At 37.5% G+C, this 11,747-nt stretch overlaps 3 protein-coding genes across 6 annotated transcripts in view; 1 reads left to right on the top strand and 2 right to left on the bottom strand.

Annotated features, from left to right (window-relative positions):
* Window positions 1–620: 620 nt before the first annotated feature.
* Window positions 621–6,580, top strand: LOC128020796 (RING finger protein 122-like). Its single transcript, XM_052607516.1, has 6 exons — window positions 621–834; window positions 1,022–1,175; window positions 1,626–1,671; window positions 2,352–2,393; window positions 2,509–2,591; window positions 5,833–6,580. Exons 2-6 carry the CDS (start codon window positions 1,066–1,068, stop codon window positions 5,945–5,947), a joined length of 396 nt encoding a protein of 131 aa, XP_052463476.1. The 5' UTR covers window positions 621–834; window positions 1,022–1,065; the 3' UTR covers window positions 5,948–6,580.
* Window positions 6,581–6,689: 109 nt separating this feature from the next.
* ppiab (peptidylprolyl isomerase Ab (cyclophilin A)) lies at window positions 6,690–8,934 on the bottom strand. The gene is made up of 5 exons (XM_052607515.1): window positions 8,754–8,934; window positions 7,600–7,630; window positions 7,422–7,510; window positions 7,167–7,339; window positions 6,690–7,017 (listed from the first exon to the last, which is right to left on the bottom strand). Exons 1-5 carry the CDS (start codon window positions 8,820–8,822, stop codon window positions 6,885–6,887), a joined length of 495 nt encoding a protein of 164 aa, XP_052463475.1. The 5' UTR covers window positions 8,823–8,934; the 3' UTR covers window positions 6,690–6,884.
* Window positions 8,935–9,504: 570 nt separating this feature from the next.
* LOC128020794 (zinc finger MIZ domain-containing protein 2) overlaps window positions 9,505–11,747 on the bottom strand; it is a 40,832-nt gene continuing 38,589 nt past the window's right edge. For all 4 annotated transcript variants that reach the window (XM_052607511.1, XM_052607514.1, XM_052607513.1 and 1 more), the window contains one exon: window positions 9,505–11,671. In XM_052607511.1, the coding sequence (XP_052463471.1) occupies window positions 11,564–11,671 (108 nt within the window). In that variant the 3' untranslated portion in view covers window positions 9,505–11,563. The remainder of the gene's footprint in view (window positions 11,672–11,747) is intronic.

Here is an 11,747-nt window from a genome sequence, read left to right as displayed (position 1 = left end):
ACATACTATGTTCAATATATTATGGTCCGGGTTGAACTAAGGTAGTGTCAAGAGGATGTGAACTAATAACTCACATGTCAGCATGAACGCTCCCAGCATCCAAACACTTATTTTTACTGAATGAATCATTACTTACTGTCTTGTTAAATACCAATAAAAATATATATTTAAAAAAAAGTAAAAAAAAAAAAAAAAAACAGCATAGTTTGTCTATTGGGATTCTTTCATAATGTTGCTTTAAAGATTAAAAACAAAATTAGGAGGCTTTGACTGTGATTTATTCATTTTCAAATAAATCAGTTTGAAATAAACTTTATTTGGGTTAAGAGATGTTTATCCCTTTTTTAAAAAACAATATTATATTTTAAAAGCTATTCATTCAAAAACATTTATTTTAGAGGTCACAAACGTTTTCTGTTGTATAATAAAGCTATATTTAGTTATACTTACACTAATATTTCTATACTAGTCTGTTAATAAAATATATTTATACTAATTATACCATATAATGTTATATTATTACTGTGTCTTTTTACGGAGTGAATCACTGAATAATTAATGAGTGTGATATTTAGGCTCCGCCTCCTAAATTACAGGCGGAGTTTTAGCCTATTGTTTTCTTGTGCATGTGGATATTTCTTTCTTTCAGCGGTCCGTTACATTGTTTGATCTCCGTGATCCGGTCGGGGGTATTTTATTCACACTCACAGGCTCTCGAACATGTAGATGTGAATAAACAGTTAGTGATTCATTTGACGCTTGATTCGTGAGACTTAAAACCGAGTATGAAGAATAAACACTGACGTGAAGACGCTCAGGAGCCTGTTTATAATGGTGAGGTTTATTTTTAAATTACCATTTAATATTGTAAATTCGTGTGTGTATATATATATATATATATATATATATATATAAATATATGGAACTGGATATTGTTACTGGTTATGGTATGTTTTTGGCTTACAAATAATCACCTAATTTTCCATAAATGGCATATCAATTGTTTGTGACTTTTTTTCAGGGCTTCTTTTTCATCTTCAGGAAATGATTCATATTTAAAACACCATGCCTCCAGTGACCTCTCAGGAACTCCCTCTCAATATCTATGTGGTCATCTTTGGCTCTGGGATCTTGGTCTTTGTTTTAAGCCTTATATTCTGCTGCTTCTTTATAAGGTAAGTGTGACTGTAATATTGTGACTAAATGTGTGATAGTTTAACAGAACAGCCCTTTTGGACCATGCCGATCCTGAATGACGTTTCTAAAAGTAAAACCCTTCTTTGTGACTGGAATTCATCAGTATTTCCCTGTGACAGACTGACAGCTGCAGAGCAGAAGCGACTTCCACTGTCCTCACGCACTTCCGAACTTGAACAATTCAGGACTAGATTGCATCTCTGTGCTTTTTGTTCACAATGCTATTTTTGACAAAAGGCTTTTGAACTAACCCTCCCTTGCCAAATTTGTGTTTAGAAACATACAACACAACCTTTGCCTGTACTACTGATGCCTAGAGAAATAATAATAATAATAATAAAATACATTTGTATAATATTTATACTTTTTAAATTTTGAAATATTTAATCAACCCTTTAATTAATGGTTTTGCCTGTTTATCTTTGCAGTAAACTGAGACATCAAGCTTACAATGTGAGAGCTGGATACAAGCTGGTGAGTGCATATTATAAATAATATCATCAGAAAGTATTTGACACTTACATCACACTTAAAAACATCTCTTCACTAGAGTCTCGCTTCGAATCTGCTGGTGCTTTGGTGATTTTTAGTGGATGTTTGAAGTTCACACAGGTGTCCTTTAGAGGAACCACAGGTGTAGAAAATCACATAAGCTATTATCACATTCGCTAAAATCAAACACATAACTTCATTTTCAAACGTACTGCCAACAGAGAAAATGGGCTTAGAAAGTGCTTGTGCCATTTCTAAATTAATGGCACTTTGTTATTTTTTATTTTTAATGCATACGTTTTTGTGTCAATGAAGTAAAGTCTGCTTTATTTATATAGAGTTTTATAAAATAGGGATTGTTTTATAAGCAACTTAACAGTATCAACAGGAAAATAGCCAAATAATTTACGCAAAATTCAAATATGAGATAGTTTCAACTATAAATCAGCTCTACTTAAGATAATAAATGTCATTATAGAGCCCCAGTCAGTATTGGTTCAATTCAGTTCAGATGAGTTTATTTCAGCTATAAGCTGCTTTACAAAAGGCAACGATGTCATAATTGTTAATGTTGCATCAACTGTGTCTAAGAAGTGTCTAAAAACTGTTTGCTGCCACTATATTTTAAAACAAAAGATAATCGACTGTGTTTTGCATTACAGGTTGTATTTGAAAATGAAACAACATGGTTACATGCACATGTGGTAAAAGTTTTGTTTTAAGTTACATGTTATCACAATGGCTAAAGATATTTGACTACTCCTCAATCCTGAGACTCTTCAAACCTGATATTCCCTCCTGTACATTTTGTTTTCTCAGTTAACATGTGCAGTCTGTTTGGAGGACTTCAGGACAAAGGATGAGCTTGGAGTGTTGCCATGCCAACATGCCTTTCACAAGAGGTAAATCCATAATCCGTCTGATGCCTTTTATCATGCTAATGCTATTAAATAAAAGAGCTTCATTGAAGCAAATACACCCTGGCTGTGCCTCATAACCCTGAAAACCCGTTCACACCGAGAACAAGACCTATAAAGAGGAGTAATGTTAATTATTTTAGCGCACACACACCAAATGAAGATAACGCTAACGTTACGTTTATTATTACGAGCACGCACAACCGTTGTGTGTGTCGCTTTAAGGGTGGATTCTGATTGGCTGTCAATGTTTTTGCGTCCATCTGCTGGGAAAAGTTGTTCTAATCTTAATAAAAGTTTGATGACAGAAATTAAGTATTTAAGAAAAATAACAATTTTATTTTAGAGTAGGCTACAACTGAAAAAAGCACTACTAATATTTAAGTTTAAATTTTTGTTTACAGATGTTAAAATATTTAGTGTCTATAAAAACGTGAAACAGGCTGACTCCAGTGAACTGTAATCTGCGCTGCTGTGTTTTGTCGCAGAAAATGCATTCACGATCCTTCCGTGTGTGTCCCGCGAGAACGGAGCACAATCCAACACTTTTTTTTTATTTTTTTTTGAAAAGCATAAGAAGCAAAGCAGAACTATCTAAAACAGTTTGGAGATTGATGGAATAGGTAAAATAAAATAATAATAAACGTGTCTCGTTTTAAATAAACAAAAAAAAAAAAAAAAACTGGATGACATTTAGTTCAGGCGGAAATTTATTTTTGCAATGGTTAAATAAATGTTCAGCAATATCTTCAAAAGATTTCTGAACTGTGGCAAATGTTTCTCTAAACAGGGAAAATATACGTCAAGGAAATATTGCGAATTTTTGTACATTTTGTTATGTGGAAATGTTTAAATCTTGTAGTGTTACAATTAATCCTGCGTTTGTGCCCTTCTCACCCTCTACATGTTAAATGATTTTTACAAACCGTTTCCCGAACGAAAAAAAGTGCAGAGTTCAAACGGACGATAGAAATGAATGAACATGGCCTACCTGAAACCGTTTTCGTAACATTTGAATTTTCTGGTGTATGCAATCTCATGCAGAATATAGTGTATTAAAGTGAGCAATTTTTTTTCTCTTTAATAATTCAGACCGATAGAACCTTAAAACACGTTATTAAAACACGCGGACTTGATTGCAATTCGAAAGGATATTGCAGTTCGTGATTAATGTTGGTAGGCTTTGGGGAGTGGGGCGGGGCAGAGAGCCGTGGGAACAGAGCGAGGCCGCAGGAGTGATTGGGAAATGAGCGACACCTGCTCCTCTCATCACTGGTCTCGAGTCCCACGGAGGAGATCGGGAGCAACGACAGTGAAGGACGAGAGAGGACCAGGCCTGGACTTTATTTTGTGTTTGGTCGTTTGATTGTCCGTCGGTTCCCGCCTCCTCCTTCCCATGATTGTGAAGTTTTTAATGTGTTACACTGGTGCCGAAGCCCGGGAGGAAGGAGGGACGCGCTGCCGAAGATTCCTCGCCGCTGGGGTGAAAGGAGTCTGCCACCGAGGATGCTCGACTCGAGGCGGTGGGCTGGAGTGAGTTGCCGGGGACGGACGAACTCACTCCAGACCTCGCTCCATTCCCATGGCTCTCGGCCCCGCACCATTCGTCACTTTCGTGCTCCCCTAGACTGAACTGTGTGAGTGTGTCATGAAACGCGTATTTAGCTGCAGCCAAGTGACTTTGTGCGACGCACCTTGTTCCATTCTGTGACCCACAGTTTAAAAAACCCCTGCTCTACTACATACACACACACACACACACACACACACACACACTGTTTTTCAGCTCTTCACTATATTGACAAATGATGCCAGCGAGCTATGAGAGGATTTCACCATTTCATTTGATTAAAACTATCGTCATTCACTCGTATCATATACACAGACAGAAACTGCAATGTCTTTACGACAACATGTCAAAATAACATTTTACTTAATGTAAACATAGATATAGTACTATTGCACAGTAGAGTATGCTATACTTCAAGTAGGCCTAATAGCTAATAATAATAATAGTTTATTTTAAAACACAGAAACTCTGTCTAGAAACCCACCAAAATAAAAGTTCGGTCTAACTCAAAGAAATTATGTAAGAAATTACACAGTAAAATATACTTTAAAAAAAAGGTCTAAAACGTTAAAGGAATATCACACAAGTTTTCATAATGTTTAAATTTAAAATCGGCAAAACAATAACACCATATTTTTCAAAAACAATTTCTAAAAGTACATTTGTATTGTGCCTATAATGTTTATTTATTATTATTGTCTGCTAATAAAACCTATGCTTCAGGGACCATATTCATATAACATCTAAGGCTAAATCTATCTCTTGACTGGTTGATTTGGTTAGATTCACATTTCTGTGTTTAAATCTGGCAACTGAGAACCTTTAATAAAACCAAAATTGTGAGAAACAAATTTTAAAATGTGACACTGGTGTAAATCCTGCTGAATATGAAGAAGTGTTGTTATTGTTTTTTTTTTTTATGTTTCTTGTTTTGTATATGCAGTCACAGTCAAAAACAGTATGCTTCCCCTCTCACACATCTGCCACTCATCATCTGTGTCTTAATCTTAATGCCTTTCCTGTGATAATTACATCTATCATACCTCTATCTCCTATTAAGTGAGATCACATTGTATGGTCATGTATTCCTTATATGAACTGTTTTAAATGCAAGACATTCATTGCATGAGATTAAGTTTTTAAATTGCAGCCTGTGCCCTTTTGTAGTGTGTACATATACCATTTATCATTAAACTGTGACTAAACTCAGTATATATACTTCTGCCATATGTTGCCATCCCTCAAAAATTCCTGCCCCCTTCTCGCCACCCCATCAATATTTTTCTAGATCCGCTCCTGATTATATGTAATACCCTTAAGTTATTCTCTTATGTAAGGGGAAAATCACACCTTAAGTCTCATACTTAAGTGAAAAACTTAAAGGTGCTCGTTTATGCAACCGGGCACTGGCTTTCATACTTGCTCAAGGTAATGATTGAAAAGTAGTTTAACCAATAGCGTGCAGGCATTGTACATAATCAACCAATCATGGCGTGTGAGGAGGCGGGATCTATAGAGAATACTAAATGAATGAGGTCACCAAACCTAAAACACATGATTTAGACAATTTAGAGAATTTTTTGTTATGGTTTCGTCCTTGGTGTGAACAGGCCAGAGTAATTCCAGCATAGAGTTTCTGTTGATTTGTCTTACCAGGTGTCTGGTGAAGTGGCTGGAAGTGAGATGTTCATGTCCCATGTGCAACAACCCCATCAGTGCTGCTCTGGGACAAACACACAGGCCGGGAAACCTGCTGGATGAGCTGCTTTAAACCTCCTTTTCTGCCAAACTTGAACCTCATTAAGGGTTAACTTCGAATGAGATTCAAGCTACATTTTAATCTTGAACAATTCAGACAAAAGGACGTTTATTTTAAAATACTGCTGTTGCAAAGCATCATTTGTAAAGTCTTTGTCCGTTTTGTTTAAAATGTTTGCATAATGTCTATATACAATATTGTGGGTTTCTTTTGTGTGTGTCCGGTGTTAATCATTTAGATAATTTTCAAGTATTCACTTAATTTATATTTAGTGGGACATAAAAAAACTGCCAGTTTGAAATCTTTAAGTTCATTATTTTAGCGTGATTACATTACTACTTTGGCTTTTAGTATTTTTTTTCCCCAAATGAGTTTATTAAATATAGTTTTCCCTATGTAGTTAATTTTATTAGTTTACTAGTTTTAGTACAAGAATTTAAATTAAACGAAACCATTTGCCACAGTCAGCTGAAATAAAAAAGCCTTAATTGACGTTATTTCGAATAACTTTTGTGGTTTTATTTTTAGTTAATCCTTATGAGAACCACTGCACTAAAGTGCCGCCACCTGCTGGCCACTAGAAAGAACTGCAGCAGAACGCTGCCATTTTAGAACCAAAAGACTTTAATGGGCTACTTTTGACTTGTGTATAACAAGAGCATAATCAGCACATGCTAAATTAAATGCATCAGATTTATATAACAGTTAAGCTGAACTGTCTGTTCCAAGAAAAGAAAAAGAGTACAAAAACCTGTTGAAGGGAATCTTGATCCATCTTTAATCCATGTTTAACAGATTGTGTCCTGGGAACCATCAGATTACATAAAACACGACCATGACACATGGAATAAGCATTTAATTAAGGAATGGCAATAAAAAACAAACAAAAAAAAAAATCTATTTTTGAAAGAAATGTGCATGGTTGGAATGCTAGGGGAGTAAGAAACAATTAAAGTTGGCCACAATCAGCAATCACGATCTTGGCCGAGCATTTCCCGCTGCTGCTTCCTTTAGACTCCATGGTATCCACTACGTTCATTCCTTCGACCACTTTCCCGAACACGACGTGTTTGCCATCGAGCCTGGAGAAACAAAGAACTTTAGCACTAACCACAAACTGAAATGCTCAAAACAATTTTGCATTCTAAATAAGCTTTAGTGCAATGGAAAGGTTCCAAGGATGTTAAGGGTTCTTCTCTAACATTCAAATAGTAATCTTGAAGAAGTTTACCAAGCAGTATCAGCAGTGCAGATGAAGAACTGGGAGCCGTTGGTGTTCGGTCCGGCGTTGGCCATAGACAGGGTTCCCTTCCCTCCATGCTTCAGGGTGAAGTTCTCATCCGCAAACTTGTTGCCGTAGATGGACTTTCCACCAGTTCCATTATGGTTGGTGAAGTCGCCACCCTAGTTTGGGGAGTGACATTGACTGACATAAGTTTGAGCAGGAATCATTGCATCTGATAACATAACGGGGTTCAGATCTTACCTGGCACATGAATTTGGGGATGACACGATGAAAGCCAGAGCCCTTGTAGCCAAAACCCTTCTCACCAGTGCACAAAGCACGGAAGTTCTCTGTGTAGATATAGAGATATTAATGCATGAGAAGACAGAGTTCACATTTATTTGTAAGAAACCCGTTTAATGTGGAAAAAGATGCTTACCAGCAGTCTTGGGTACAACATCAGCTCTCAGCTATTTCAAAAGGAGGGGGGAAACCAGAGATAGAAAATAAGAAATCTCTAAGCGTTTTTAACAGAAAACTGCTTTTTGCAGAGTATGTGTTCAAATATCAATAGACTTCCGTTTCTAAATATTTAAAATTAATTCGAAAATAATTGGTCACATTGACAACATCAGCTTTTTTCTATAGATATACTGCTATAAACACTACTCTATAAAAATGATTTAACGTAAAACATACATACACACACCTATATAAAATAGTGATTTTAATCTTGTAGCCTACATGTAAATGTCTTGTACATTTTGTACAAGGATCGATTAAAGGCTTTGCGGTAGCTTTATTACTTATTTTTAAAGTATGAAGGCAGTAACCTTTTTCTATTTCTCAACAAGTATACATTTTAAACTATAACTATTAAAATACGAAAACAATAGCAGGACAAAGCGGTGTCTGCTGATGTGACGTAGAACAGGTTAAACTCATGACTTCCGCGTTTCTCTGCAAACCACGACATTCACGAGAGCGCGCGAGTAACGGATACTGCACGTGTATACTCGCATTTCTGCTGCACTGGCTCAAAATGTAACGCTGCTCGGTAATTATGCATGTCTGCGCATTCGAAACAACTCCATTACTTATAATTTGGGAAGAAGTTCTGGTGAACATGTTTTATTAGACGGCTAAACTAAATAATACACCCCTCCCTCCCTTTTAAAAATGGCACCTTCGGGTTGTGAAAAAAATTATGGTGAAAATGGCGTCCGTATAAAAAAAAAAAAAGCCGTGTGCAGCGCAACACGCGCTGTAATCACTGAAAATCCCGCCATGTGCGTTCAGCTGTCAGTCTCGTGTCACTGACAGCAGTTTAACCCACATTCTGGCGCAGCGCTCCGTTGAAACATTGTAGCAGCAGATAAACGGCGAAAAGTAACAAGGATAAGGCTCGGTGCGGGAAACAAAATTGCCTCCCACATACGCCCATTTCTAAATACTGATGCTTACACTTTACATGCTACACACTTTACAAAGTCGTTCGAATTTATATAACTAGGTTTGATAAACGCACTCAATATATAAAGAAAAAAAGCTGAAAAAAAAAAAAAAATTACAATCTATATTCCATTGACCTACCTCCATTACAATCCTCCCAGCACTCTTCCCATCGATGGTGATGTCAAAAAAAACTTTGGGATTGGACATGATGGCAAAATAAATCTATTTGTATTAGTAGCTGGTCAGCGAACGAATCCTACGAAATGCCGCAGCTCACCGGGAAGTAGGCTGCGTGCGAAAACGGAATATATAGAAGAAGCCCGCAGCCCTTTTTTTCAATTGGAACCTATGAAGCCGTGGAACCGCTGAATGACGCGCGCGTCGTCCAATCAGAGGCGGCGCACATGAATAATTTACTGCGGTGTTCGAACGCAAAGCTCAGGAGGAGGGAGTTTGATTGACGTCCTCATTGGCCCGTTAGGGTATGTAGAAATGACATTACTGTGCTCCATCCAATGAGCAACGAGGGAATAGTTAGGTCTGTCATGGCGCGAGGGCGGTGGCCAGCTGCTGAATTCGCCATTACGGCACAAAAGGTTATCACGGTTAACGAACGTTTAGTGGGTTGAGTTAATTTTTTTTCTACGTTTCCTAATTTATGGAGTCCTAATTGATATGACAACGCATTGGTTGAAGTTAAGAAGCGAACCGAGTTACATAAAAAGCTTTTTTTCTCTCTCTCTCTTTTCACTACTGCAGTCTTCTTGCATGACACGCACCTCTGTCCGGACACGCCCCCTTGTCTGGACACGCCCCCTTGTGTTCCTGCGGCTTGACACAAAGCGGTGCTGCTGCTCTGCTCTCTCCAAATAAAGCCAATGAAACACAATGGGGCTTAAGTCTTTACTTATAAAACATAATGGAAATATTTCACATCTTTAGAAAAACAAATCGATTTCAATTGTACATGTTTAATTCAATTGATAGGACTTAGTGATCCACCAACACGTGACAGTCAAACATCTTTTTTGAACAGTTTGATCAACAAAGTGATGCTGGTTTCTGTTTTTCATGATCACGGTCACAGATTTTGATGGTGAATTCATTTTTTTTTTCTCTTTCTAAACAAATTCATAAACTCTGCTAGGTAACACAGAAGAGAGATGCATACAGGCCCATCAATTATCATTATAATTATAATAACAATTATTATATAATCAAAGATAAAATTGTATGATACACAAATGACTTCAAACAAACAAACAAACAAAAAAAGAACAAAAGCATATCCGACGACTCTTGATACTCCCTGTATTGTTAATATACAAACTGCACTTCGCTATGATAAATAATAAAATCAGACAAGACAGAATTGACAGCAGACTCATTTCCCCTTCACGCCGAGAAAGCGAGCACTGAATGGAAAACGGGGGAATGTCTGACATGAGCTCTTGTCATAGTGTTTAAATTGTTCTTTTTTTCCATATCGTGGGGTTAAGAGAAAGTTCACATCTGCGACAATAATAATACTATATCTGTACATATTTCACATGAATCTCAATGTTTTCCTCCTCAATTATGAGTGTGGCTATAAACATTAGTCCATTTCCTGTTGAGACACCCCCACCCACCCAGATTTGTCCAAGCAAAATCTCACTATGGGAAGCTGTTTGTCCAAACAATGTCCTTGTGTGCATTTGGGTTTTATAACCTGTCTACAAGGTGCTACAGGGCTGCTTGTGCTCGGTCTGGTTTGAAAGCTTCACACATTTTGTTGACGAAGAAAACTGAATTTCTACCAAATACCAGCCCAAACTTGCATATTTAAGGGCGAGTGAAATGTGTCCACAAGTGAGGGTGTGATTTGAGCCGACGATAATCACTGATTCTAGTCCTTTTTTTCATAATGCTAGAAATCCAGACCTCGTGGACTTAAACCCATAGGCGAGGAAGACCGTTTTTAAAAAGAACATTGAGGGGGAAAGAAACTAACAAGAGACAGACGAAAAAAAAAGAGAACAGGGTGTGGCATAAAATTAGTCTGAGTTTGTGCCAAAACACACAAGACAGTGGGGGTTTTAAGGTGTGTGTTTGTGTGGGCGTCACAAAAGATGACTCTTTGCCTTCAGTTTCCTTCGTGTGAAGGCAAACACAGTAGCTCTTCAAGGGCTTGCTGTTTGTGCAAAATATAATAGTGCACTTCTTTAATGCTACTGTTCAAGGTCTGACACGACGAGATTGCCTCTATTAGCACGTTTAAAAGGAAAAAGGCTACACTTGAGGTCTTCTTCAAGTAAAGTTCACTTAAGATCAAGTCATTTGTGATTTAAAACCACTTTACATCACACAGAGCTAGATTGTGGTCATCTTTGGGGGAAGAAATAAAACGTAAGTCTGCCTGTTCGTTAAGAGAATTACGTTCATCTGTTTGTTTTTCTCAAGTTACAAAAAAAGACCCTTTGGCTATCCCCATGTTATTTCTGAAGTGTAGTACTTTAGATCAGCACAGAAGTTAATTCCTCATCTAATTTAGATTTAAAACAGGAGTTAGAGTGACAAAACGTATAATGACCCACTCCACACAATGCCATTTACACTACACTTAGTCTGATGTGAGATGAGGCATCTTTCTACAAATGATTCGAGAGAAGAGCGGGAACTTTTTTGAACTGAAATTCACAAGAAATCTTGACAGAGTTCATAGAAGCAGACAAACAGTAACATTGTCACAGGAGGAAGTAAAAAAAAAAAAAAAAAAAAAGAAAGATCTTCATTGCACCTTCCTATCAGTCACTGCATTCCAGTCTCAGGAGGAAACAGTGCAAAGATGTAATCGGATATCTGTTAGGCTTCCCACAGCTTCCCTGGATGAGCCAGGAGTGTGAAGGGTCAGGGAGGCTGTGTGTTGGACGGCGATGTGTGACAGATGAATGAGCGGGACAGGGGGCTCAGTTGCTCTCAAACAGAGCGAGCAGGTCATCGTTACTGTTGTTGGGAAGGTCAGGGGGACCCAAGTAGGACAGCAACTCATCTGGGTTGGTCAGCTCTGGGAGAAGCTGGAAAACAATTAGGGAGATCCAGAGTTAAGAATCAACACTCAAAACGGTTTATAATGGTAAAAATAAATTCAAC

The sequence above is a fragment of the Carassius gibelio genome, chromosome A10, assembly GCF_023724105.1.
Source record: "Carassius gibelio isolate Cgi1373 ecotype wild population from Czech Republic chromosome A10, carGib1.2-hapl.c, whole genome shotgun sequence".
Classification (NCBI taxonomy): domain Eukaryota; kingdom Metazoa; phylum Chordata; class Actinopteri; order Cypriniformes; family Cyprinidae; genus Carassius; species Carassius gibelio.
The sequence above is the reverse complement of the archived record's forward strand: the minus strand, read 5'-3'. Positions and strand labels throughout refer to the sequence as shown.

What these genes read in the sequence shown, in the direction of transcription:
- LOC128020796 (XM_052607516.1), top strand. Translation starts at nt 1,066, where the DNA reads ATGCCTCCAGTGACCTCTCAGGAACTCCCTCTCAATATCTATGTGGTC. An exon ending in TTCTGCTGCTTCTTTATAAG is followed by an intron (nt 1,176 to 1,625) that starts GTAAGTGTGACT and finishes TTATCTTTGCAG; the next exon opens with TAAACTGAGACATCAAGCTT. An exon ending in CATGGTTACATGCACATGTG is followed by an intron (nt 2,394 to 2,508) that starts GTAAAAGTTTTG and finishes TTGTTTTCTCAG; the next exon opens with TTAACATGTGCAGTCTGTTT.
- ppiab (XM_052607515.1), bottom strand. Translation starts at nt 8,822, where the DNA reads ATGTCCAATCCCAAAGTTTTTTTTGACATCACCATCGATGGGAAGAGT. An exon ending in CTGGGAGGATTGTAATGGAG is followed by an intron (nt 7,631 to 8,753) that starts GTAGGTCAATGG and finishes CTTTTGAAATAG; the next exon opens with CTGAGAGCTGATGTTGTACC. An exon ending in TGTTGTACCCAAGACTGCTG is followed by an intron (nt 7,511 to 7,599) that starts GTAAGCATCTTT and finishes ATATCTACACAG; the next exon opens with AGAACTTCCGTGCTTTGTGC.